Raw genomic sequence first — 27582 nt, 5'->3', positions numbered from 1 at the left:
TCGCGCACTTATGACGGAATACTTAGGACCCTACGTGCTACAAGAACGTGATGACGAAACACGTTCTCTCTTTGCCGCGTCTACTGTGAGGTGAGGACGATTTTATCCTCGCTGGGCTTCGAGAATCTGAAGCCATCCGTTTCGGGAAAGCGGGGGTCGCGGGTCTGGCGCGCGGAGGCTTCATTCTGGTTTTAACCCCGCACAAGGAGCCCGGTATTGACATGGCGGTGCTGGGATTCAGGCCCTGTTCTGGGCGTTTAGGCCTCCTCCCGCCCCTCGGTCTTTCCGGGATGGCGTGGCCAGAATGGGGCCTCCCAAGGCAGCGAAAGTGGTTTTGGCTGACCTTCGCCGGCTGGGCTGTCTAACACCGATTTAGGGCCGTCTTCTCCCAAGCGAGGACACTTTGGGGGCCGCTCTAGGGCGTAGGTAGTTATCCTGTGTCCTTCCCAAGTTTTTGCCTGGAAGTCTCCTGTAGAAGTGGAACTTTGCCGGGTGGTTTGATCGAGAACACACTGCGCCGGTTTTTTCACTTCGAGTGTTTATGTTTCAGAATGAAGACCATTCTCAGCAATCAGACTGTCGACATTCCAGAAAATGGTATGAGACTTAATGTTTTGTCTTTTTGCATATTTATTAAACGTCCTTTACCTTGCTTTGTGGTCTCACGAATACGGTCTTTCTTCTAGTCGACATCACGCTGAAGGGACGCACAGTTATTGTCAAGGGGCCCCGGGGAACCCTGCGAAGGGACTTCAATCATATCAATGTAGAACTCAGTCTACTTGGGAAGAAAAAGAAGAGGGTAAGGTTTTTTGATACTTGTTTGGAATATGGTGACTTATAATAGCATGCAACTTGGTTGCTTTAGAAATTGCAGAATTGGAGGTGCAATGTTTTACTTGAAGGTTTGATGTTCACAATAGTAGTTGACTTGTTATTTAGGGAAGTTGAAGAATGAAATTCTGCATAAAGCTTACTAAGTAGTACTCAGTGGCAGATCTTTGTACCATTACAAATTAGGTTTAACTGATGTATTTCTCTCAGTTGATCTTAGAGATGGTACAGTGGGTCATTTAAAATCTGGTATTGTAGAAGTGAAGTTTGTTGTAACTTACAAAAGTCATTGTTTTGGGGTAGTCATGCCCTTGTGAAATTGTGTACCTGTGATGTAGTATACTTATAAAAACATTACATATTGAGGGCTCTAAAGTTTGGGGTTTTTTTTCCCTGTTAACAGCTTCGGGTTGACAAATGGTGGGGAAATAGAAAGGAGCTGGCTACGGTTCGCACTATCTGTAGTCATGTACAGAACATGATCAAGGGTGTTACACTGGTAAGTATATTGACCACACTTGTTTTGGGAGAAGTTTCTCAGTTGTACTTGCCTTCCTAAGAGCATGGAATACACATGTAATTTAGTGGGATATAAGCGCTAGAACTTGGAAAAATAGTCGTGGAAAATGTGGCATCCTTGGATCTTTAGAATTGAATGATGTGGTTAAAGACCAGATGGGTGGAATTTTAAAACAAAAACAGGATGATGGTGTATTGTTTTCACATGAGAGGCTTAATTACTTTTTAGAAAACCAGAAACTACAGCTGCAATAAGTACAATAGACTTTGGTTACTTGTTAGTATGTTTAACCACAAGGGCTCCTTGGAGGTGTAGAAAAGATGGATATAACTTGTAACTGAACTCCTCCCAATTTCTCAGATGCATAGATGATGTGGGTAGTCTCTTTCCAAGGACTTCGTTATTAAGAGAAAGTTTATGCTACTGCCATTGCTGAAATGCTTTTCTTTCCCTTGCTAAATTTAAATTTAGACATCCTTTAGAACAGCGCAAGCTTTACTTACCTTCTGGAGTGCAGTTGATGATGGGACCTTGTACCTACCTCCATTATGAACCTTGTCAAATCAAGTTTCTCCCTATCTTGCTTCCAGACTAGATTCCTTGAGAGCATGGGGCCTGTGTCTTACTTGCCATCTGGCATACCTTAGTAACTGGATGAATGTCCACTCAGTGCTAAAGATGAGGGGCTCTGAGGGCTTTCATTAAAAGAAGTTAGCATATTGTTTGCTGTGGCCATGGGAGGTAGTAAAATAAGTGCTTCTTGGAAGAACTTTACGCTGTTCAGTGAAGAGACACTGAAATGTGTGTTTATAAAAATGTAAGATTTGGCAGAAGTGTCAGTCATAAAAACTGAGGACAGTTAAAATTCTTGAAAGTATAATGTAAACATTGTACAAATTTTTGAAGCTGAATTTATTAATGTTATAGGGTTTCCGTTACAAGATGAGGTCTGTGTATGCTCACTTCCCCATCAACGTTGTTATTCAGGAGAGTGGTTCTCTTGTTGAAATCCGAAATTTCTTGGGTGAAAAATATATCCGCAGAGTTCGGATGAGGCCAGGTATGTGCATATCCTCAGATATTCAGAAATTTTTCCTTCATACTTGTGAAGGTTGGTCATTTGGCTTGCCTATGAGTAAAACCAGATTATTTCAGAGTTCCTTTCTGATATTTACAAGATTTAGTGCTAGGTAAAGATTTATCTTTACCAGTTGTGGATCCTGACGGGTTATACGTTGGAGCAATTTGCAGGGCGTGGATGTTGGCTCAATTATGTTTGCAAATTGAAATCCTAAAAAGTGCAGTTAATAGTGTGGACTGCCAAGTATCATCTCAACTCACTGGCTCTCATTTTGCGCATCTCTAAAATTGGAAATATCTCATGATTAAACTGAAAAACACCAAGTTTCTTTGCCTGAGACATAATTAAGTTTTAAAGCCTAGTACTCTGGATGCTTTTTTATTCTATTGAGATAGAAATTATTTGATAACTATCTGTAATTAGTGACATTTAATGAAAACCTTTATGTAAAAAACTTTGAGGGATACTAAATATATACAATAGAAATAAGATTTGCATTGTGTGAATAGTGTGTTCTGGTACTGTATCACCGAGAGAGCCAGCAACCACCCTGGGACAGTGTGATTAAGCAGGTTTTGGCCCAGATGAGTTGGATCCTTTAAAACCAAAATCTTAAGAGATGGTTATTGCATGAAGTTTTAGATGAAATAGGTTACTGCTCCCTTGAATTTAGATATTTTTTTGCAGATAACTATTTTTGTGTTGACACATGTCCTCCCCCCTTTTTAGGTGTTGCCTGTTCAGTATCTCAAGCCCAGAAAGATGAGTTAATTCTTGAAGGAAATGACATTGAACTTGTATCAAATTCAGGTTGGTATGTTTACTGTGAAATGTTATTAACTTTATATGTGTATAAAATTTTGACTAAATTTTGTAGTTGAATACAAAGCATTTCCATTTCATTTGACTGGTCTTTTAATTGTGGAAATTAAATTAAAAGCTAGCCCAAAAGATAATGCTTATATTTTACATAGAGCATATGTGTAACTAGACAGCTACTTACCACCAACTTGGGCCATTTTAAATAGCAAAATTACCCCCCAAAAAGGCACAAGTATGTGAAAACCTGACATTAAATAGACTGCAAAGAGAACTTGTTTACAGTGTGAAAACTGAAACAAGGCAGAGTGTTGCTGTATGCAAACTCAGCTGGGAAAGAGCATGTTGGGTGGCTCGTTTTCTGCCATTCTGCACTTGTTTGCAAATGACTGCAAAGAGCACTGAAATTGCTTTTGGGGTTACAAATAAATTAGTGTGTGTAGGCAGATCTGCAAATGATGATCAGCTATATTTTTGAAGGGGGTTTTCCTGATGTAGTAATTGCTTTCTTTTTTACTTCCGTAGCTGCTTTGATTCAGCAAGCCACAACAGTGAAAAACAAGGATATAAGAAAATTTTTGGATGGTATTTATGTCTCTGAAAAAGGAACAGTTCAGCAGGCTGATGAATAAGATATAAGGAGGTAGGTTCTTGTAGTGTGTCCTTACTTTAAATAACTGCTTTAGTCAGGGTCTTGATTTACCAAGAATGAGACTAGAATTGTGTAATGGCAGGGCATGAAATGTTGAGAATTCAATAAATGTGGCAATAAGAGATACAATTGGCATGCATTTTAGCACCAACTAGTCAATAACTCAGTCAAACAATTTTGAAGTATGTTTTAGGTTATTTAGAAAAGAATTTTACTGGGCAAGGATATTAATGATTGAGATTTACATACATTTTCATTTCTTTCTACAGTTGTGCAGCAATGGAAACAGCAAGATACCAGACCTATTTGATTTTAAAGATGCAATAAAGTTCATCTGTTAATTTGAGGCTCTTTTTTTTTTTTATTAAGACATTATCTGTCCTAAGTAGGACTTAGTGGGTGGAATGGCTTGAATTTAGTTCTTGCAGATATTTCAGAAGAGGAATAGTATAGTACCAGTGACCACTGACACAAAAGACTATCATCAGATATGGAACTTTGGGGAGATGCTAAAGATGTAATTTTGCAGAGCTGTGAATTTGAATACTTGAGTCACTTGCCTGTATCAGAACTTGTTTAAAATACTTGTTCCACTACGAAGTGGAACAAAGCTGATGTACTGTCTTAGCAAGAGTTAGACACGGCATGGTTTCCTTTCATGATAAACAAGTTGCTATTTTATGTAGGATCCTTTCAGTAATTCTAAAAACTGGTCTTAACTCTGTCCTACTCTCTCCATAATGATGCTACCACATGTTCTTAATTATTACCAAATTTCTATTTCTAGCTTAAGATACTTTTGTTCAACAATTTGTTCAACACTGGTAGATGAACTGCATTTGGGGTTGTACTGGTTTAATAGACCAAGTCAAGAGGCCACTTATAAACCTCTACCTGTCTTGCCCATCTCATTAGATGACAGCTTCAGCCTTCCCAATTTCTGAGGCAAAATTTAGATTCAACCTTGAGTTTCCTTTTGCATGTCTCATTAGAAGAGCCTGTGGGGTCTGCCTTTTTAAATCAAGATATGTTTGCAAATACACATATTAAGCAAGGAAAAGTAGGGGACCTATAGAGTCAATAAAAGAGTAAAGTAAATAGCAACCACTTAAAATGTGTGGGTCTTACTTAAATCTTCATTCAAATGAGCCAGCTGGATATGATAATAGTAGTGATACTAGGTTTTTAAAAGAAATATGGATGAAATCTAGAATTTGATTAAAGATACTTGAGGTGGATTTCTAGATGAAACAATTTCCTGTGAGTAATTATTAGAGATGGATGATGTTCATTAAAGTTTTGAAATTTCCCATAATGTAGAAAGGAAAGAAAATCTTGGTGTATTTTACCTGAATTATTGCTATAACTTTTTTTTTTGCATGGGCAGATACCAGGAATTGAACCCAGGTGTCATGCATGGCAGGTGAGAACTCTGCCTGCTGAGCCACCGTGGCCCTCCCTGCTATAGCTTTTTAAGTCAGCTTTCCTCTACCTACCTCTTTTCTGTTTGCATAGTGGCAGCCAGGATGCTTTTTAAAACGAGAGGTAGATCATTAGGACTGCTTAACCTGAGCAAAAGTTGGGCATCTTTGTTTTTTACACTTAGATATATAAGCACAAGAACAGAGCCTACTACATAGCTATTTGCTAAATGAATGGTGTCCATATTGCCATGGAGATTCAAATAATAGCAGTGGGGTTAGATGTTTTGGGGTGTATTGACAAATTCAGAACAACTTGAGGGCTGAAGGAGAAATCAAGTACCAATATTAGAGAGGAGCACAGGTAATATAACATTGGAGGTGTCAGGTGTCGGTTTATGGGTGGAGTTAATGAGATTTGAGAGTGAGGTGGGTTGCTGTGCTGGATATGATCACAAGATAACTTTTGGAGGTTGTTTGCAGCTAAGGAATGGTTTTAATAGCAATCTAGGCAATTATCTGAAAGAAGTTTTGTCTCCTATGTCCTCTGTCTAGTTAGGCATAAGCATTTGCGGGTTATTTTACTAAGTGGCTTACCCAGTTATTACAGCCTCTGGGGGAAAGAGGAGAGGGAAGTGTTGGGACACACAAGTTCTAGTGCCAAATCCATTCACATTTTCAGTTGACCAAACTGTTAGTGGCATATTAAACAGTCAGTGTACAGCAGTTTGAAATAAAATACATTGAAAGTTAAACATTTTAGTCAGAATGTATTGGCTGTTCTTGTCCCGAGGTTCTTAGAACATTTTCATATATATCAAAGACTTGCTAGTGAAAGTTACAGGATCATATTGAATATACAAAATGTAACTAGACTTTAAATTTTTTTCCTATAGAAAAACTAAATATCTGCTACTTTCAAGAGTTATCAGTAGTTTCTAATTGATCTTACATGGTTTTAAAGTGAGTTTAGAATAAACCCAAATATTTTTATAGACTAATGTGTCAGGTTAAATATTATCTAAGGGTTTAAAAACCAGTGAAATAATCTCAGTTGCAGAAAGGGGATGCTGTAAGCATTGGGGAGTTTATGGCAAGGCTTAAGCACTTAATGTAAAGATGTAAAAAGTGGTGAAGGTTAGTGGACTTAGTGAAACATGAACATGATACTTTTAATCAAAGAGCACACAGTATTTAAACCAGAGGAGCAAAACTATATGTTTATGGATGGCAAATGTATTTCTTTGAGACTTGGGGCATAAGAGGTCAAGAAGTTGGTGAGTTTGCTCAGCTGACTTGTTTCCTATAGAATATTCACTGGAGCCTAGGAATCATGTGACAAAGGAAAAAAACACAGCCAAGTAATTTTTTAAATGACTTCATCTTTCCACATAGTTAACAAAATAGAATTACCAGTTGTGATTGTAAGGCTAATACAATGAGTTCTCAAGGAGACAAACATGAAATTTCCTTATAGAGCATACCTTAAAAACTGCCTGGGTTGGGAAAATGGTTGCAGGAAAAGACAAGAATTCTGAGGTAAGTGGACCTGAGTTAAATATCACACCTCCCTTAATTAGTTTCCTACTATGGCCTATTTTTTTGTGTGAAATAAACATACAAAACAATAAATTTCAAAGTACATTGTAACAAGTAGTTATTGAACAGATTTCAGAGTTTGGTATGGGGAACAGTTCCACAGTTTTAGGTTTTTCCTTCTAGCTGCTCGAAGGCACTGGCGACTAACCAAAATATCAGTAGAAGGATTCAGCCATCACACTTACTGAATCTGATCTTCTCTTAAAACTCCTCCTTTGATCCTTCTCCCAATCTTTAGGGCTATTTGGGCTGTGTCTGCTCTAACTTTTTCATGTTGGAAAGGGCGTCTATAATATGGGATAAAGCGATGGAACCTCTGCGCTTCAGGATTTATCTGGCCTCGGAACAATCTAGAGGTTGTAGGTTTCTGAAAAGTAATCTTAGTGCATGAAACTTGTAGAATCTCAGCCTTAGGTATTCATTAGGGTTAACAGGAATGATTTTGGTTGGGGGTTGACAAACCGAAGTAATTAGCAGTATCTAGCTAAAGTATATAGCTTCCAGAATAGCCTCTGTCTTCTTTTAGTCGGGAAGGTGTGGATCCGACGGTGCCAGGCCCAGGCTTATCCCTGGGAGTCATATCCCATGTTGTCAGGGAGACTCACCCTGGATGGCATATTCCATGTAGGGGGCAGGGTAATGATTTTACTTGGAGGGTTGGGCTTAGAGAGGTCATATCTGAGCAACAAAGGAGATTTTTCTGGAAGACCTCTTAGGTATAACTATAGGTAGACTTAGCTTCCCTACTACAGAAGTAAGCTCAAGAGCAAGCCTCAAGATCAGGGGCTTACCTCACAGCAGTCAGGTAAGGAGGAATGATGTCAATTTGTCTGAAGAGGAAGTTGCTGTAATGTGTGTCTGAGTAACTTGGCTTGTCTTCATACAATTGAGTCTAACTCTCCTTAATTACAATCATTTGTTCATTCCATAATATAGGTTATTGAAGTTACATTTAAAGAAGAGTAGTAAATCTCTGCTATAGAGCCTTAACATTTCACTTTTTAATTTTTTTATTTTCTCATTTCACTTTTTAAACAATTTTCATAAGTGTCTTGTATTTGTAGAAGAAAGCTAGAGACGGATGACTGAAAACAGCTTGTTAATCTTCATAAAGCAATGCTGTCATGTAGTTTACTGTACATGTAGGTGAAACTTTTATCTTCATCCCAGAATTGAATTCACTGATGTCAATAACTAAGGGAAAATGTATTTGGACAGAGCAGAGACATTGACTGCCATCATCACCTTGGTTAACTGCAGTATCTCAAATTGTCTTTTTACAATACAAATATATTTTCTAAAAGATACCAAGAGTATGGAATTGGTGTGAAGTTTTTGTCTTTCTGTCAGACAGAAATAGGACCAGTTTAGCTAAGAACTCTGTTTTGACCTCTCTTTAATGGTATGTGTTGTAAGTTTTTTGCTTTCCAAAATTTTCTTCTCTTTCGCTTATGAAAAATAGTAATTGATAGAAGTAGGGCTAGGGTGGAGAAGAAGCAACAGCCAAAGAATATCAGTGGTTTCTTCTGTCTTAGAAATAAGCAGGCCATGCACTCTGTGATTCTTTGAGTCTGACTGCATCTAGGACTGTTCTCAGAAGGGAAGCCACTGCTACTGATCAGTTTGCTATAAAACTTTGTTGAGGATTTAGCTTTGAAGTCAGATGTGAAGAACCCAAATCTAGGTTTGGATTTTTCTTCCGTCAATTTGAATGCATAATAGCCTTTGATTTTTACTTTGTCAATCAGGTATGCTGAAAAATATCAGAAATAAACATTAATCACAAATGGACTATAAAATATCTATGAATAAGAATCAAGTTTTCTTTGAAACAAGGTAAAGTTTGATCATTAAAAGTCAGTGATACTAAATAAAGGGCTTTTTAACATTCCTTTATGACCCATGTAAAGAGAAGATGAAAATAGGTATAATAAAAAATGAAGATTTAAAGAGAAATTTAAAGCAAAACTTTAATCTTTAAATAATCCAAAAACATTTGGGGGAAAAAAGCAAAATTTTCAAAGCTGAATCATGAAGGTAAAAGTACTTGTCACTTTTGTTCAGTGTATCTTGCCTATTTAGCCTGATTGTGAATCTCAAATGTGCCCTTTGTGATGCCCAGCAACCACATTTGGTTCAGTCTCACTCTCCTAGTAACTATTCCACATCTTTCCTCCCTCCTCAGCCTTATAGCATCCTTTGAGGTGATGACCTTGCTTCCTCCTTTGCTGTGAAAAATTATAGAACATCTTCACTCTTATGCAATTACATTCACTAGCCTGTTGGCATCTGTCTTCCCTCCTATGGGTGATCTGGGAGAGGCTGATTCCTTCACTTTCTGCCCTAAATTTATCCCTCTCTGCTTAAGAACATCATTCCATTAGTTCTTTCCTGTTTTTTCTCAGGTAACCATTTCCCCTCACTACTGGATTATTTCCATATTAACATGCTATAACTCCTATCTTAAAAAACAAACTATTGGTTGCGTATCCCACTCTGGCTATTTTTTATGGCACTGTCTCCTGCCCAGGCTTTTACTGATTTCTCCTTCTCTCTCTGACTTGTGAATATTGAAGTGTTGCAGGCCTTAGTTAGTTCTCTTTATGTTTGCTCCCTTAGTGATCTTAATACAGCTTGTTTTAAATACTATCCACATGCTCTTTACTCCCACATTTGTACCTCTAACCTACACCTCTCCTCTGAACCTAAGACTCATTGATTAGCTTATCTGATATCGCTAAGGATGTCTAATAAACATTTCAAACTAGTAGACATCCAATACCAGACTTCATCTCCATAACTTGTCCCGAAAGCCTCCTCTTATGACAATGTCTCCCAGCCTGGTAAGTGGCTCTTCCATCCTTTTAGTTGCTCAAAGCCAAAACCTGGGGGTAATTCTTTGCTTTTCTCTAAAATTACACATCTAATCCTTTTGATGCTACTTCAAAATACAGCCAGAATCTATAACCTGATTCATGGCACCATTATCTCTTGCCTCAACTGTTGAATGTGTCTCCCCGTTTCTGTTCTTGCTCCTATAGTGTATATCCACATAAGAGTTGCCAGTGATTCTTTTGAAACGTGTCATATCACCCTTTTATGTTAAACCTTCCAGTGCCCTCCTATCTCAGTAAAAACCACAGTTTTCACAATGGTCTACTAAGCCCTCCCTGACCTCATCTTTACTTTTCCCTCTTGCTCATTCTGTTTCAGTTACTCTGTTCTCTTTCCTGATCCTCAAGCAGGCCAGGCATGCTCTCACCTTAGGGCTTTTGCATTTGCTGTTCCCTGAACCAGAAGACTCCTCTTGTTTGGTGTTTCATCTCCTCCAGATCTTTGAAGTCTTCTCTAAGCACTACTCGACACTCTCATCCCTTACTGTTTTTTTCTCCACAGAACTTTTCACCATTGGGCACATTATATATCTTATCTATTTGTTGACTCTTACCCTTTGAAAATTAGGCTCCATGAGGGCAGTGATTAAATTTCCTTTACTTGGTGATACAGTGACTAGAATGCTTTTTTGCTGCTGTAATTTTTTGTTGTTGTTAAGGCCAGCCAAAAAATTTTGACTTTAAGTTAGTTAATGAATTAATTAAAACAAAAAAATTAGATGCTCAACAAATATTCATCAAATAAGAATAAATTTCTGGGGTCTTCTGTTTCAACAAATATATCAAGGACATTTAAAAAATACTTAAGATTGTTTAAAAATGATAATAGCAGTTCTGGGAAAGGGTATGTATGGTGAGTGTTCTCATACATTGCTGTTTATAGCACTTGACCCAATAATTCCACATTGGGCAGTCCATCTTAAGTGGATAATCAGAAATGAAACTAGTTTATATTCAAAGATACCTGTCAGTGTTATTTGTGGTAGCAAAAAATGAGAAACAACCTAAACATCAAACTAGTGGTATGTATGGTGTTCAGTACATGACAATATGTCTGTATGATGGGATACTAAGCAACCATTAAAATAATAGTTACAAGGAATTCTAAACGACATAGAATTCTTATAATGTGCTAGTAAGGAAAAATAAGGTTGGGTACAAGACTATGTATTATAGGGTGAGCCTACTTGTATTAAAAATATCTACCAAGCAACTGCAAGTAATTAGTCCAAAATATCAACAGTGCAGTTTTGGGGAGTGAGATTTCAGGTGAGGTTTTCTGCCTTTTTCAAAATATTCTTTTAGAACTGGCAAAATTTCCATAATGAGTCATGTTATTCTTATGATTAAATAAAAATTTAAAAATCCAATAGAAAGCCCAGTTTTCAAGATGAGATCCAATTGATAGGACATGGGGTGCAACAAGTCTGATATCACTAAAAGCCCTCATTCTTGTGTCCATATTACCCGGGAGTCATACTTCAGTATATCTGAAATGGCCCCTGAACCTCACCTTTCAAAGCCTCCTTAATGTATTTCTCTAAGTAGTATTTTCGGAGTTCGTCATTTTCCAGAGATTGGTCATCGATGCCATTGGCCGTGATGTAGACATCCAGGTCTCCATAGTTCTTCCGGATCCACTGCAGCATCTTTCGCTCTCCCCAGGGCATCACGGCCAGGCGGGTGGGGGAACTCAGGCAGGTGATGTCCTGCAGAAACTGGACGTCCCTGTCAGAGTCGTAGCGGCTGCCGTTCTGTCGCTCGTGCATCACGAACCTGGTGGTGAAGTGGTTCAGGGCGAAGAAGTCAGCTGCGCCCTTGACTAGCCTTTTCTCCTCCTGAGTGAAGTGGGGCAGTGTGGAGCTGGAGAGCCCTTCCCTGTTCTTGAAGGCGATGTACTCCCTCATGGCCAAAGGGTAGTCCCCAGTCTTGAAGATGGGTTCTGCAAACCAGGCGATCTCGAACTGCAGGAACCGTTCTGCAGCCTTCCAGTGCGAATGCGCGTAGGGATTGGCGGGTTCTGCCCAATCCGAGTGCAGGGACAGCGACAGAGCCCCGCGCTGGGAAGGCCTGTATTGACGGTCGTAAAGGTGCCAGACCAGGGCATGGGCGATCAGCAGGTTGTGGGCTGCCCTATAGGTGTCGTTACTGGTCCGGTTGTAGATGTCACTCAGCCGGTTGGGTTCATTGATGGTGATCCATAGTTTCACCAAGTCCCCCAGCTCCTGGAAGCACAGTCGGGCGTAGTCCTGGAAAGCCTTGGCTGTCAGTGGGTTCAGCCAACCCCCACTGTGCATCAGAGGCTTGGGGAGACCTAGGTGGGCATGGGTCGGATAGTACAACGTGACCATTGAGGAGATGTTAAGCTTCAGCCCCTCACTGACCACACACCTGTAATACCTCAGAGCTTGTTGATTAACCTTAGACAGGTTGCCCGTGGGAAGGACTGAGGACCAGTCTAGAGCGAATCTGTAGTGGGTGACTTTCATGCTCGCCAACATCTCAAGTTGTTTTTTGATGCTAACAAAGTCTGTGCACTGAGCTCGCCGTGTTTTCAGCCTCACCCCTTCCACTCGGTGCAACAGTCTGTTGCCTGTGACATTCCACACATACAGATGAGGATCACTGAACTGTGGGGAGGAAGCTACAGACTCCAGCTGTGAAAATTAAGCACACGCAGGTAAAGAATAGGCTGGCAGATGTAGGTTTTTAGCATACACAGCCTGTTCTTATTTTGCCTGTCACTGACAATAGGGAAAATAAATGATGAATATGTCTTTTATAATGACTTGTGTGTTCTGGCTGTTCAGCTGCTGATGTCAGAGAAAAGGCCATGATGCATTATTCTCCCTTCCAGCCCTTGAAATCTCCCCGGGAGACCACGAACCACACCCAGGAATTGACTTAAAAAACAAGGTGTTTTCAGAAATCACTGAGACGCCTTTTCCAGTTCTTGTACTTTAAAACCTGGATTATGTATTGGAATCACCTGCGATTTTGTTCAAACGTATCAGGAAATTGGCTTGGTACACTCAGGTAAAATAAATCACCAAGGATGAATCTTCTAAATCCTGTCATATATTGAAGATCAAGTTAAAATTACAATTATAAAGGATTTAACTGATTTCACCACTTGGGAATAGAGGAAGTTGATTGGCCCCAGGCATAGTTCTTAAAAGAGGCCAGTGGGATGGGGAAGGAATGACTCCTTTTGTCATTTGCTGAAGTAACTCCTTGCTCTTACTCCTTCCATTTGAAAACTCCAAACGATGTTACAGTTGCTTCCAATATGCCCACTTCCCAGTGTACCTGCGAGAACATAGCATTTATTCATCCAACAGAATACTGAATACTGAAGGGTACTCGGTGTTATGGTTTGAATTGTGTCTCCCAAAAGATAGATCCAAGTCCTGACCACTGGTCCCACAAATTGGACCTTATTTTTAGAAATACGACCTTTGAAAATGTGATTAGTTAAAATGAAGCCAAACTGGATTAGAGTGGGCCCTTAATCCAATATGACTGGTATTCCTAAAAGAAGGGAAAATTTGGACACACAAAGACAGACCTCAGGGAGATGGCCATGAGAGAATGGAGGAGGCAATTGAAGCGACACATCTACAAGTCAAGTAATGCCAAATATTGCTGGCAAACACTAGAAGCTAGAAGAGGCAAAAAGATTCTCCTGTGCGGCTTTCAGATGGAGCATTGCCCTGCTGACATCTTGATTTCAAACTAACAACCTTCAGAAATTGTGAGACAATAAATTTTTGTTGTTTTAAGCCATCCGGTTTGTTACAGTAACCTTGAAAGTTTTAAGACAGTTGGGAAATAAAATACCTCCGGAAACTCCCAAGGCTGATTCTTGGATCTGGTGGTGTCTCATTCCCTACCCCTCCACCAAGGAGAGAGCTCTGGCTTGGCCAGTGAACCCAAATATCTGGACAACTGTCCTAATTCTGTCCCTTTGAGATGCTAGCTTGGCAACTATATGGTAATGGAGCTGTTTCATCCACCTCAAAAGTTGTTGTGAGGTCTCAGTGACTCTGGGGAAGTGCTCTGTCAACTTCAAAACACCCTACAAACATAAGGAAGTCATGACTCAGGTTTTGTTTTCTCTGGTTGCAATAATTGCCTGCTGGGACTTAAGTCCAAACTAAATCAGAAAAGGGTTTAAGAAAAACATTGTCCAAATTCGAGATTAATTAGAAAAAGTAAAATTATGTACTTGTTTTAAAGACTTTTTTTCTTCCCTTTACCTTTGGTAAATACTTTCCCTTTAATTGTTTTCTCATATGTCATCTTTCATAGCTCATTAGAAAACACTGTCACTACCCACTTGCCATCTGCTAACCAGTTATCTACAACATTAAACTGAGAGAACATTGATCATGTGAGTATGAACTTAAATCTGTATAAAATAATTGAGTAAAATCCTTGGAGCCTAGAGGCCAATTTAGTGTTTTCAAAGCTCGGAACTTCATGATACTGAAAGCATGTTTACAAAAGGCGTTCTTGCCACTAGGCTAGGCAAGATAAAAATCAAATCAAAGTCTAATTTTTAAAAACCTCCAGAAAGTATTAGTTTTAGGCACCAGGTGGGTGTGATTAATCTGCTAAGAGATCTCATTAAAGATGATAGACCCTGAACCCAACCCTAGCTTCCAGAGTTGATTGTAAATATTTTTCTCCAATAAAAAGATCCTGGGTTCTTTGGAGAAATGTCTTTTTCCCTATCTGGAATAGGAAAAGAATAAGATGATCCTGGGACATCTTGTCCCAAGAAATAAGGAAGTGCTTAAAAACTGAAAGGGAAGAAACGAATCCCATTTACAATCGCAACTAAAAGAATAAAATACCTAGGAATAAATTTAACCAAAGAGACAAAAAACCTATATAAAGAAAACTACAAAAAACTGCTAAAAGAAATCACAGAAGACCTAAATAGATGGAAGGGCATACCATGTTCATGGATTGGAAGACTAAATATAATTAAGATGTCAATCCTACCTAAACTCATCTACAGATTCAATGCAATACCAATCAAAATCCCAGCAACTTATTTTTCAGAAATAGAAAAACCAATAAGCAAATTTATCTGGAAGGGCAGGGTGCCCCGAATTGCTAAAAACATCTTGAGGAAAAAAAACGAAGCTGGAGGTCTCGCGATGCCAGACTTTAAGGCATATTATGAAGCCACAGTGGTCAAAACAGCATGGTATTGGCATAAAGATAGATATATCGACCAACGGAATCGAATAGAGTGCTCAGATATAGACCCTCTCATCTATGGACATTTGATCTTTGATAAGGCAGTCAAGCCAACTCACCTGGGACAGAACAGTCTCTTCAATAAATGGTGCCTAGAGAACTGGATATCCATAAGTAAAAGAATGAAAGAAGACCCGTATCTCACACCTTATACAAAAATTAACTCAAAATGGATCAAAGATCTAAACATTAGGTCTAAGACCATAAAACAGTTAGAGGAAAATGTAGGGAGATATCTTACGAATCTTACAACTGGAGGCGGTTTTATGGACCTTAAACCTAAAGCAAGAGCACCGAAGAAGGAAATAAATAAATGGGAACTCCTCAAAATTAAACACTTTTGTGCATCAAAGAACTTCATCAAGAAAGTAGAAAGACAGCCTACACAATGGGAGACAATATTTGGAAACGACATATCAGATAAAGGTCTAGTATCCAGAATTTATAAAGAGATTGTTCAACTCAACAACAAAAAGACAGCCAACCCAATTACAAAATGGGAAAAAGACTTGAACAGACACCTACCAGAAGAAGAAATACGGATGGCCAAGAGGCACATGAAGAGATGCTCAATGTCCCTGGCCATTAGAGAAATGCAAATCAAAACCACAATGAGATATCATCTCACACCCACCAGAATGGCCATTATCAACAAAACAGAAAATGACAAGTGCTGGAGAGGATGCGGAGAAAGAGGCACACTTATCCACTGTTGGTGGGAATGTCAAAGGGTGCAACCACTGTGGAAGGCAGTTTGGCGGTTCCTCAAAAAGCTGAATATAGAATTGCCATACGACCCAGCAATACCATTGCTAGGTATCTACTCAAAGGACTTAAGGGCAAAGACACAAACGGACATTTGCACACCAATGTTTATAGCAGCGTTATTTACAATTGCAAAGAGATGGAAACAGCCAAAATCTCCATCAACAGAAGAATGGCTAAACAAACTGTGGTATATACATACGATGGAATATTATGCAGCTTTAAGACAAGATAAACTTATGAACCATGTAATAACATGGATGGACCTAGAGAATATTATGCTGAGTGAATCCAGCCAAAAACTAAAGGACAAATACTGTATGGTCCCACTGATGTGAACGGACATTCGAGAATAAACTTGAAATATGTCATTGGTAACAGAGTTCAGCAGGAGTTAGAAACAGGGTAAGACAATGGGTAATTGAAGCTGAAGGGATACAGACTGTGCAACAGGACTAGATACAAAAACTCAAAAATGGACAGCACAATAATACCTAATTGTAAAGTAATATGTTAAAACACTGAATGAAGCTGCATCTGAACTATAGGGTTTTTTTTGTTTTTGTTTGCTTGTTTGTTTGTTTGTTGTTGTTTTTTACTATTATTACTACTTTTATTTCTTTTCTTTATATTAACATTTTATATCTTTTTCTGTTGTGTTGCTAGTTCCTCTAAACCGATGCTAATGTACTAAGAAACAATGATCATGCATCTATGTGATGATGTTAAGAATTACTGAGTGCATATGTAGAACGGTATGATTTCTAAATGTTGTGTTAATTTCTTTTTTTTTTCTTTCCGTTAATAAAAAAATAAAAAAAAATTAAAAAATTAAAAAACTGAAAGGGAATTGTCAAAAAAGACACAGGAGCAACTAGAAGGGACTCCACTGGCCAAATTTGAGCCAATGAAAGCATCAAAAGAATGATGAAATAATGACAATAATGAATAACACACTGAATTAAAAAAAGAATCCATAAAGTCCTAATGCTGCGATACTCAGAATTTTTTTTTAAGTGACAAGGGTGAGCAAGAGAAACTTTTCTTTATAGAGTACCAACACATCTAGAAGTAATAACCTAATTAGAATTCACACCATTTTACAATCTACAAAATAAGAATTCAGGCAAGGTTGATGAATGTATGTTAAAACCATTGGGTGAAATGTTCATGAACAGAATATATGGTCTCAGTATCACTATCAGTTTAGTTCTTATGTATAAATGGAAAAGGTGCCTTTCAATTAAGATATCTATCAGATGCCTCCTTAACCAATAAATCTGGCTAAAAACCACTTCAATCACCTAATGTCTTCAATAATTAAACAAACTGACATTATATACTTCCTGATGTGATGCATTGGGAAATACACTTCATCACCTATGTGTATTCTTTCCAAGAATGGTTAACTGATTCCAATAAAGAACCACAGTAATCCAGAATATGAGACACTTCTAAAATGTCAGTACCACAAGGTTGGGGTGATTGCTAAGTAAATGAGGCACCAGTGTGTGACAACCATTCTGAATCCAAATGTATTTTTTAAAAACCTGAATTGGAACATTTAGGAAAATTCTAATATGGATTATATGTTAGATGATATTGAATCAATGCTAAATTTCCTGGATATGATAATGGTATTATAAAGATATAAGAGGATGTCTTTGTTCTTAGGACATACATAGTGAAGTGTTTTGGAGTAAAGTTTAATATCTACAACTTACTTTCCAATGGTTCATAAAAGAAAAATACATAGATATATTGCAAATGTGACAACATGTTAGCAACTGGTCAATTTTGATGAAAGGAATATGAGTTTTTATCGTGATAGTTTGAGATTTTTTTAAACAAAAAGTTGGAGGAAAAAATGCGAAGAAGCTGGGGGAAGGAGGCTCTACCACAATCACAATGGTGAAGTCAGAAGCTTCAGAGCCCCATTCCCCACAGAAGCTTTGAGCAACTAGCATGAACTGGCAGAAACATCTTTTTCAAACTTGAGAAAACAGTTAAAGGACTGCAATTGCAGGGTGATTGACAAATCAAAATAAAGGCTACTTAAAAGTGGCCAATATGGATTGGCCATATTGGATCTCTTGGTGCCCTGATTGGCCCCCTCCCCATCCCTTACTGGCTTGGTGCAGAGCTGACTGCTCCCGGTGCAGATTCCTGGTTCCAGTTCCCAAGGGAGCAGAGTAATCCTCACATACATATATGCTCCCTGCCTGTATGTCTGGCCCAATCTGTTTGATGGTGGCCTGAGGGACTTGCTATCCCAGAACTTGTTCTGCACATAGAAGGCAGCTTGCAGAGGTCTTCTATAGAATGCTGTGAGAAAGCAGTAAATTTGCCTGGAACAAGGGATTGCTGGCTGTAAGAAATACAGTACAGTGGTCATCTGAGACCATGAAGAAACTATTTCCTAGAGAAGAGGGGAGTTTCCTATCTGCATAAATGGGACAATTCTTAGGGCTAAAAAGGCATGCCAAAGACAAAACAGAAGGGCAAAAAGGACCAGGAAGTTTCCTACCCTTTGGCCTGGAGTTATTCTTAAAACTTTTTGTATTGTTAAGCTCTGAAGGAGAGCACTTGTACAGGTCAATCTGCGAAGATTGAGAAAGGTGTTTCTTATTTTTCCTTTTATTTTCTCTTAGTTCCCAGCATTCAAGTAAAGCTTTGTCTTTACAGTAACTTGATGCAACCTTAAAGGACAGACACCTCAGAGTCTAATTTACAGTGATAACATATTAAAATATCAAAACGTCCAGGTTTCAAGAAGAGATTACAAAACATACAAATAAAAAGGAAGTGATGGCCCAAGCAGAGGAGAAGATTAAAATATTAGAAACCATCAATGAGGAGGATCAGATCTAGCACATTACAGACAAAGTAGTTAAATAAATGGTCCAAAATATGCTCAAAGAGCTAAGAGAAAACATGAGCAAAGAATGAAAGGAAACAAGGAAAACAGTAGATGAACACAAAGAATATCAGTAGAGAGATGGAAATTATTAAAAGGAGCTAAACACAACTGAAGACCAAAATAAAAATGGAATATAGAAAGAATGTAGGCTTTATTTCAATGCTAAATTTTTTTAACTTAAGAGATAACTGTACTTAAGATTACATAAGTGAATATCCTTGTTTGTAGGAAATATGTATGGAAGTATGTGTGCAACCTGTTCTCAAATGTTCAGAAGATAGACATAATTAGATAGGTCGATAGGTAGATAGATAGAAGGATATAGAGGAGGTGGCAAAATGTTAAGATTGGTGGATCTGGGTATCTGGGATTGTGGGGATGTGTTGGAGTTCTCTGAATGGGGTTTGTGTATTTTGCAACTCTTCTGTAAATTTGAAATTATTTCAAAAGAAAACAATAAAAGAAAAAGAGGCTACAAGAAAATAAAATAGATCATGGTAGGCATAGTAATTTTTTTCTTTTTGGCATAGGCAGGATCCGAGAATTGAATTTAGGTCTCCAGCATGGCAGACAACTCTGCCACTGAGCCACCGTTGCACCGCCCCATAGTAATATTTTTAGTGTTACTTTAATTTTGTCACTCTCCCAGTAGAGGTCATTTAGTTTTTTTGCTTTTGCAGCATCTATGTATATGTTCTGTGGTTGATTTTTTTTTTTTGGAAAATGCACCCTGGATTTTTCTTGGAGAACCTCTCATCTATATTCTTAGTCTAAGTAGTTCAGGAGAAGCTGTGTTCTTGCTGGACTCTGGGGGTGAGCATGAGGCTCAGACCTGATTGTTCACAGAACTTATTTCCCGTAACCATTTGATCAGTTCTTACTCCTGGGAATAGGAGTGGGGTCCCAGAATGGGAGTGGACATTTACAACATTGATCACTGGGGATCATTAGGTCCTCAGATGAAGTGGGAACTTGCAGGTAGGGTCATAATATAGTAGAAGAGGGAACTCTTGTCTTTCCTAGGGTCTTTCTTTTCTGAAAATTTGAATAATTCAAGCACACTTGAAGTGGTAGGGAAAAAATGGGCAAGTAGGTAGCTCCAGTAGGGACACAGCTGAAGATGAGTTGTTTATGTTACCCTCTGTATCTTTTCCCCTTTATCATCCCTGAACCTTTACTAAAGACATGTTTAAATATGGCCAGAGTTTGATATCCATAACCTGTAAATTTTGCTCACCCATGGTTTGGCCCCTTTTGTCTGGTCTGCTCCCTAGTCCATCTACAGATTGTTGCCTTTCCATGTGATTCTAAAATACAGTCAGTAGTGTGTATTGCCAGTTCTTAAAATGAAGTCAGGAGACAGACAAATTTGGGTAACCTGGGAAAGTTATGTCATGTCCTGAACCTCAGTTTCCTTGCCTGTAAAATGGAATTTTGAAGACTAAATGAGAGAATACACATACATACAGCAGTTAAATACTTGGCACTTGAAAAGCCTGAAAGGTAGTTGTTATTATTCTGAAAAGTGTACTGTGAGTCTGGAAGCTTGAGGGCTGCCTGTTACAGTTCTGCCACTACTTGTGTTACCTTGGGCAAGTCCTCTGGACCTCAGTTATTATTAATTGATGGGTCTCACTTCCCTCACCTATAATGAAGGATTTGGAATAATATCTCTAAGATCTAAGGTCTCTAAGATCTCATCTGGATCTAAAAGTTTATCTCATTCATTCACTGTGTACCGAATACCTGCCATGTGCCCAGCATGGGGTACAGCTTGGCATGCAGCAGGCAACAAAGCTCTTTGAAATGTAGGGACAGCTTCTTGGGATCATGACATTTCAGTAAACATCTGAAGAAGGTGAAGATGAGATTTGCAGGGAGCTCCTCCTGGGATAGAAACCCAGGATATAGAGATCTTATAAGGAAAACTACCCAAATCTATTAAATAGCAGAAACAGCTTAAAGTATTGCTAATAATTTGTTCCTGGCAAAAAGAAAAATCTATAGCAAAACTTTTTCCTATAATTTTGACACTACTTACAAATGCCTCACACAGAAATGACTGCAAGTTCCCCCTAGACTGTATATTCCTTGAGAGCATTCTCTTCATCTCTTTATCTCCATCACTAAACATGAGTCCTGGCACATAAAAGGCTTTCAGTAAGGGTTTATTCCTCTTCCCTCCTCTTTCCCCAACCCCCTTCAGAACCACCGAATCATCGTGGTGTTTGATATTGTTACCATCCAGTACATAAGATAAAAATACCATGAACACTGTGTACAATTTGTCTCAGTTTATCCTTAATTTGTAAGTTGCAACTTACCTTTAGAACTGAGTCTGTGATACCCCAGGAGAAGTCGCAGGGAAACTGACCCTTCACGTCTGGGGTGGATTCTTTCAAAGTGAAACCATTTTCTTGAATGATCTGTTTATAGTAATATGCCGAAGACTTGGGTTTTCGGTCTTTATGTTTACTATTAAAATCCACATAAAACAATCCGCGGCGGATGGTGTAAGCATCCTGCCATTCAAAGCCATCCAGGAGAGACCAGGCAGTGTAGCCAAACACTTGTATTTCATCAAACCTTATTGCTGCACAGAGAAAAGAAAGCAGAGGTGATCAGAGGCCTAAGCACTTGAGCTCATGTTTGCAACTTCACTAACATTCCGCGACACTATGTTATTAGGTAACCAGACTTTTTACTAATTTTCAGGCCAACTGTGTTAAATGGAAAATTCATGTTCATATCTGAAGAGTGACAGAACTGTAATCCCAAAAAAGGGAGTGATGCAGTTAAATAATTAAATTAAGACTGTTCTTGAGATTTAGTGTGCAAATCTGTGTCGGGGGCATGGTGATTTCAAGAAACTTTGGGACTGATACAGTTGCTCGTGATCAAAACTCATTTTCAGTGTGGGGTGGTTCCCTTTTGTGGACAAACTGTCCGTTCTATGACTCCAACCTTCAGGATGAAAAAAATCAGTTTTTAGACTTAAGGGAATATAATGATAAGGAGAAAGAAGCAAAGTGATATAAGAGAATGAGCCCCATGTGAGGGACAGGAGGTGTGGGGTCTTCGTCTGCATTGCTCCTGGAAAGTGCTTTGGGCATAAATCTGTTTCGTGGTGCTCCTTCTAGCAGGTTGGTGCAGCAGATTCTAACTCTTCCTGAGGACCTTCCCTGAGGACCCACCACTGATGAACCTGAGATTTTGCTCTAAGCTTGTGATTTCTAAAGAGAGCTACAGAGTTTCGAGAAAGATCCACAGAATATCATTTATTGCTGAGTGAGGTGGAATTCAGTTCTGCAGGGAACAGAACTGTAACTTGAGCTGGAGTAGAAACTCCATTATTTCATTCAGGTACCTGTAGATGTCACTGCTTGAGCAATAGAAAAGAATGGGAAATAAGCCAGCATCAGAAGAAATATTGCATGTCAAGGAGCAATAATAATTGCTCAGCTTTGCCATTCATAGCTCATTTGTTGTCCTCAGATGTGTCAGTCAGTCGTGTGATAAAAGTGAAAGTATCACAATTTCAAGAAATGTTTAGAAAGTTAAAGTTTGAAAACTTTAAGCATCTCTTTTAGTATTATGTTCTTTTTAAAAGGGTGAAGCAGCGTGGTCTTGCCAATTAAGGATGTATCCAAAATTATTTTGTTCTCAAACTTTTATTTAAAAAAGACATAAGAGTGGGCGGGCCATGGTGGCTCAGCAGGCAGAGTTCTTGCCTGCCATGCCCAAGACCAAGGTTCTGTTCCTGGTGCCTGCCCATGCGAAGGAAAAAAAAAAGACATAGGAGTAACATTAAATAATTCAATGAACATTGGACAACAAAAAGGCCCAACAACAACATTATATATTCAAAGGTGACTTTAATCTATAGAATAAATATTTTAAAAAGTTTAAAAAATAGCACTAATGTGCAACCAACCTTGAAGAACCTGGTTGAGGAAATTCTTCATCATGTAGATGGCTGTAGTATCTTCTGTTTTCACATGACTGTCTGTAAACCAACCATTCTCGGCAATCAAAATTCGGGAATTGCCGTATTCCAGTTTAATCCAATTTAACACTTCTCTTAAATTGAGTGACACATTTTGTCCCATTTTAGCCATAGTGCTTAAGGGCTTGAAATTGTTGGGTCCAAAGGAAAAGGCAAAGAAGTCAGCTGTGCCCCTTACTCTATTCTTCTCTGCTTCAGAGAAAAGGGGTAGAATGGAGAGCAACTTCTTTTTCATTACCTCAGGATAGTCGCCATCCCCGTGGATAGGTTTGGCAAACCATCCCAGCACAGAAATCATGGATTGTTGGCACTTGAGTATATCCATTGTATTTTCTGATCTGTTTGGCTCAATCCAGTGGGATCCCAACGTGATCGATAACCAGCCCTTCTGATGTGGGCGGAAGTTAATGTTGTAGTTATGCCAAACTTTCGAGTGTGCCTGATAAAAAGAGAATATTATTATTAATCTTTATTGTCTTTTCTCTAACATGTGGTAACTTGGCTGAGAGAAGGGCCTTTCATGACAAAATTAATGAAGGATAGAGTGATAGCTGGGGAAAGCTGCCAAGGACCTTTGATAACCTCAAAGTCTACCTTTGTCCACTTCCCTGTGTTTCTGTCCTGCTGTTTCTCTTATAGGATCCTAGGGGCAGGCAGAGAACCCTAGTGCTGGCTCCACCTTATTTCTCTGCCTGGCTCTCTTCCTGGGTCTTCTTGGGGCTAGGTGCTGCGCAGGTGAGATATTATGTGGATCATAGCGTTTCTTCCTCTACGTAAAAAAAGAGTCACAGAGCAATGATCTTTTTTTTTTTTTTTTTACTTTTTTTAATTGTATAGTATAACATATGTACAAAGCAAAGACATAAAAAAGCAATAGTTTTCAAAGCACCCTTCAAAAAGTGGTTATAGAATGTTGGGTTAATTTCTTTTTTTCCGTTAATTAAAAAAAAAAAAAAAAAGAGAAGGGGTAATTGGAGCTGAAGGGATACAGACTGTACAACGGGACTGGATATAAAAACTCAGAAATGGACAGCACGATACTACCCAATTGTAATGCAATTATGTTAAAACACTGAATGAAGCTGCATGTGAGGTATAGGTTTTTTGTTTTTTTTTTTTTCTTTCTATTAATGTTTTAATTCTTATTCTGTTGTCTTTTTATTTCTTTTTCTAAATCGATGCAAATGTACTAAGAAATGATGAATATGCAACTATGTGATGTTATTAAGAATTACTGATTGTACATGTAGAATGGAATGATTTCTAATTGTTTTGTTAATTCTTTTTTTAATTAATAAAAAAAAAAGGAAAAAAAAAATGTGGTTATAGGACAGATCCCCGAATTTGTCATGGGTTACAATACGATCCTCTCATATTTTTCCTTTTCGCTCCTCCAGAATATAGGAGGCTAGAGGGCTTAAATACTTATCATCACAGTCGACTTTTTTTTCCTTTTTTTTTTTTGTGTGAAAAATAGTGTATATACAAAAAAGCTATAAATTTCAAAGCACAGCACCACAATTAGTTGTACAAGTATTTCAGACTTTGACATGGCTTACAATTTCACAATTTTAGGTTTTTACTTCTAGTGCTCTAAAATACTGGAGACTAAAAGAGATATCAAGCTAATGATTCAGCATTCGTATTCATCTGTTAAGTCCTATCTTCTATGTATAATTCCACCATCATCTTTGATCTTTCCATCCCTCTCTTTAGGGGTGTTTGGGCTATGGCAATTCTAAATTTTTGATATTGGAAAGGCCTGTCACTAATATGGGATAGGGAGATGAAACTATATGATGTTCTGGAGAGGCTGGGCAAGGTTTCAGGACTTTTCTGGACTAGGGACCCATTTGGAGGTTGTAGGCTTCTGGAAAGTTACTGTAGTGCCTGGAACCCTTGTGCAATCTTATATGTTGCCCTAGGTGTTCTTTAGGATTGGCTGGAATGGTCCTGGTTGGGGGTTGGCAGGTTATGATAGGTAGCGAGGTCTACCTGAAGCTTGCATAAGAGCCACCTCCAGAGTAGCCTCTCGAGTAGAGCAGAGATCTTTTACAGTTCTGCAGAATCTCCCTTTGGTCTTAATGTAGAAGTCCAGGGAAATGCAGGCTGTAAGTGCGTAACAGTAGAGCCCATCTACTATGTTGTTGTGAGAATTAAATTAGTTAGTGTATGTAAAGGGCTTTATAACATTGTCCAGCACAGAGTAAGCTCTATATAAGCCTTAGCGATTCTTACAAAAGGGCATTGAGCACTGCACAAAGCAGAAAACCAATGCAAAGAATGTGGACTTTGGAGTCAGCCCACCTGTGTTTGAAATCTTGTACTTACTGTGTGGCCTTGGGCAAGTCATTTAACCTTTCTGGAAATATCTTAGTTTCTTCAGCTTGTAAAATGAGATTAATCATAACAATAATAATAATGGTCTTGTAAGGTTGTCGTCAGATTTAGAGTGTATGTGTGTGTGTATATATATATATGTATATATATATATATTTCATATATGTATATGAAATACATTGCATATTATAAAATCTGTCACATAGGAGGTACTTTCTAAAGCTGTTATTACCATTGGCCCTCCTGAACATTACCTTTCCAGCTGAGCTGTCTTATAACAAAGCCTCATGGTTGGTACCCAGTAGATTCAATTGGTAGTAACTGAGCACTTACTCAATGCCTGGCAGAGTCTAATTGAAGGAAAGATATGGCACAAAAATTTGCCCTCAGGAACCAATAATCTTATTAGGAAAGTAAGACTGAAGTGTATGAAAGAGAAACATTAAAAATACATAAAATAAGACATCAAATGAAAAAAAATTAAAATCCGCAAGGCATTGTTCACAAAGAGTCATGAGCTAAAGCAGAAGGAGGAACAAATACTAAGGACTCTAGGTCAGTTAAGAAATGCCCAAGACCACTTCTCTGTCATGGCCAACCATGGGATCACCCTTCCTCTGTGTCACAGTCACCTCCATTTCCATCTGCATTTGACTTCACCTGGTTCTTGATTTCTCTTCTTAGATCTCCCAACTTTTCCTCCATCTAGGTGTTTCTAAAACAAGTTTACAATCACCTGTTATTTTTAACCCACAGTCTGTCCACAGTTTTGTTCCTTAGCTTCCCTTTTGCTCTCTGCAGTGTTTTATGTTAGATTGAACTATCTGAATTGCCTTTTTGTAGGTAAAAAAAATGCAGATATGAACAGTTTTAGGTGCTTCAAATCTGGTAGATCCTGTGAACACCAAAAATGTTCTGGTAGATCCTGTGAACACCCATTAGAGTAGGGGAAGGTTGGCATTAATGCAAGGGGCAAGGATTCCAAACTGATGCCTCTTTGCTTTCATGCCAAGAAAAACTGATTTAAATCATTCCCTAAAAAATTTTCTAGAGGAGGTGAGATGCCTTGCGGTACTACTACTGCCTACCTCCTCTTTATCGATTTTCCTTTGGAAGATCCTGGAACTATTTAGCACTCAAATGCTCACAAGGGTCGCTAAGAATGCTTTCCTCTCAGAGAAGGCTTCAGCCTGTAGCCTTTTCCCTTATTTCCAACATGAAGCTACTGCATCTGGAAAGAATCATGGGGGACCCTGGAGCAGAACCCCCTTAGCTGGTCTCTGCATCCCTTTCTGGATCCTTCTGGGTCTGGAATCCCAAGTGAATGTCTTGAGAACTGCTTTTTTCTTGATTCTATAGCAAAAATAATCATGCATTATTAGAATTCAAAGGGAGCAGTCTTTGCTATATTCTAATAGGTCACTTTACTCCTTCCATAGCCTCAGTGCTTTTATTTATAAAAGCCATAGTGATCAGTGTATTTCTTTCAGGGTTATCATATACCTCTGATATAGAAAATGTAAAGTCCTGAACACATGTAGGATACTGATGGAATCAGTATAAATTTATTAATCCAGTTCTAACAGGAAAAAGGGAAGTTTCTTCAGAACAGATGTTCTGTTGGATGATTCAGTGATTACATATATATGTATATGTATATGAAAGATGGCACAATTTGCAATAAAATCTTGGTTGCATCAGCATTTTAATGAAAAACAGTACAGCTTTGAAGACAATGAACAGATATGTACCTTTGCAACACCTTTTCCAAGTGTTTTCTAGACATACATGTGCATGTGCTGTCACACCCCAAGGTGACCTTCGTGTTCCCCAGGGTCTCTTTCACCTTTGCTGCTATTTGCATAAGCTATCAAGGTATCTAGGCTTATCTATACTCTGGGCTGAAGACTGCCTCCCTATTTTCATGTAGAGAATGTGGAGGAGGATCTCTGTGCAGTACTTATGGTTATAACTTGATCCTATTTACCAAGGAACAAGGGAAAAAGTATTGCACGGAGATAAAGAGTTTGACATAATTCTTTCTTTTTTTAATCTTTTTTAAAAATTTATTTATTAATTAAAAAAATGAGGACAAAGAAAAACATTAACATATAATTCTGTTTTACATACATATATATTCAGTAATTCTCAATATATTATCACATAGTTTCATATTCATCATTTCTTAGAACATTTGCATCAATTCAGAAAAAGAAATAAAAAGACAACGGAAAAAGAAATAAAACAATAACAGAAAAAAAAGATTATACATACCATACCCCTTACTCCCCACTTTCATTTATCACTAGCATTTCAAACTAAATTTATTTTAACATTTGTTCCTCCTATTCCTTATTTTGTTTTGTTTTTCTTAATTTATTTATTAATTAAAAAAATTAACAAACCAAATAAAACATCAACATATATAATCAGTAATTCACAATATCATCACTTAGTTGC

The 27582-nt window shown here is 38.2% G+C and overlaps 2 protein-coding genes across 4 annotated transcripts in view; one reads left to right on the top strand and one right to left on the bottom strand.

Moving 5' to 3' along the window:
- Positions 1-2: 2 nt before the first annotated feature.
- RPL9 (ribosomal protein L9) lies at positions 3-4247 on the top strand. Of its 3 annotated transcripts, none has more exons than XM_077136629.1 (8): positions 3-90; positions 551-597; positions 687-802; positions 1238-1333; positions 2282-2414; positions 3165-3245; positions 3780-3897; positions 4176-4247. In XM_077136629.1, the coding sequence occupies exons 1-7, from the start codon at positions 11-13 to the stop codon at positions 3884-3886; spliced, it is 660 nt and encodes a 219-aa protein (XP_076992744.1). In that variant the 5' UTR covers positions 3-10; the 3' UTR covers positions 3887-3897; positions 4176-4247. The 3 variants fall into 3 exon arrangements, with proteins under 3 accessions (XP_076992744.1, XP_076992746.1, XP_076992745.1); XM_077136630.1 differs by lacking the exon at positions 3-90 and adding an exon at positions 127-213; XM_077136631.1 differs by lacking the exon at positions 1238-1333.
- Positions 4248-6699: 2452 nt separating this feature from the next.
- Positions 6700-27582, bottom strand: part of KLB (klotho beta) — a 37953-nt gene continuing 17070 nt past the window's right edge. The window contains exons 2-5 of the mRNA XM_077136626.1: positions 22711-23221; positions 21101-21369; positions 11334-12477; positions 6700-8679 (exon numbers count right to left, since the gene is read on the bottom strand). Coding sequence (XP_076992741.1) covers positions 8294-8679; positions 11334-12477; positions 21101-21369; positions 22711-23221 — 2310 coding nt within the window. The 3' untranslated portion in view covers positions 6700-8293. The remainder of the gene's footprint in view (positions 8680-11333; positions 12478-21100; positions 21370-22710; positions 23222-27582) is intronic.

This window comes from Tamandua tetradactyla, chromosome 19, assembly GCF_023851605.1.
Source record: "Tamandua tetradactyla isolate mTamTet1 chromosome 19, mTamTet1.pri, whole genome shotgun sequence".
Taxonomy (NCBI): Eukaryota; Metazoa; Chordata; class Mammalia; order Pilosa; family Myrmecophagidae; genus Tamandua; species Tamandua tetradactyla.
The sequence above is the reverse complement of the archived record's forward strand: the minus strand, read 5'-3'. Positions and strand labels throughout refer to the sequence as shown.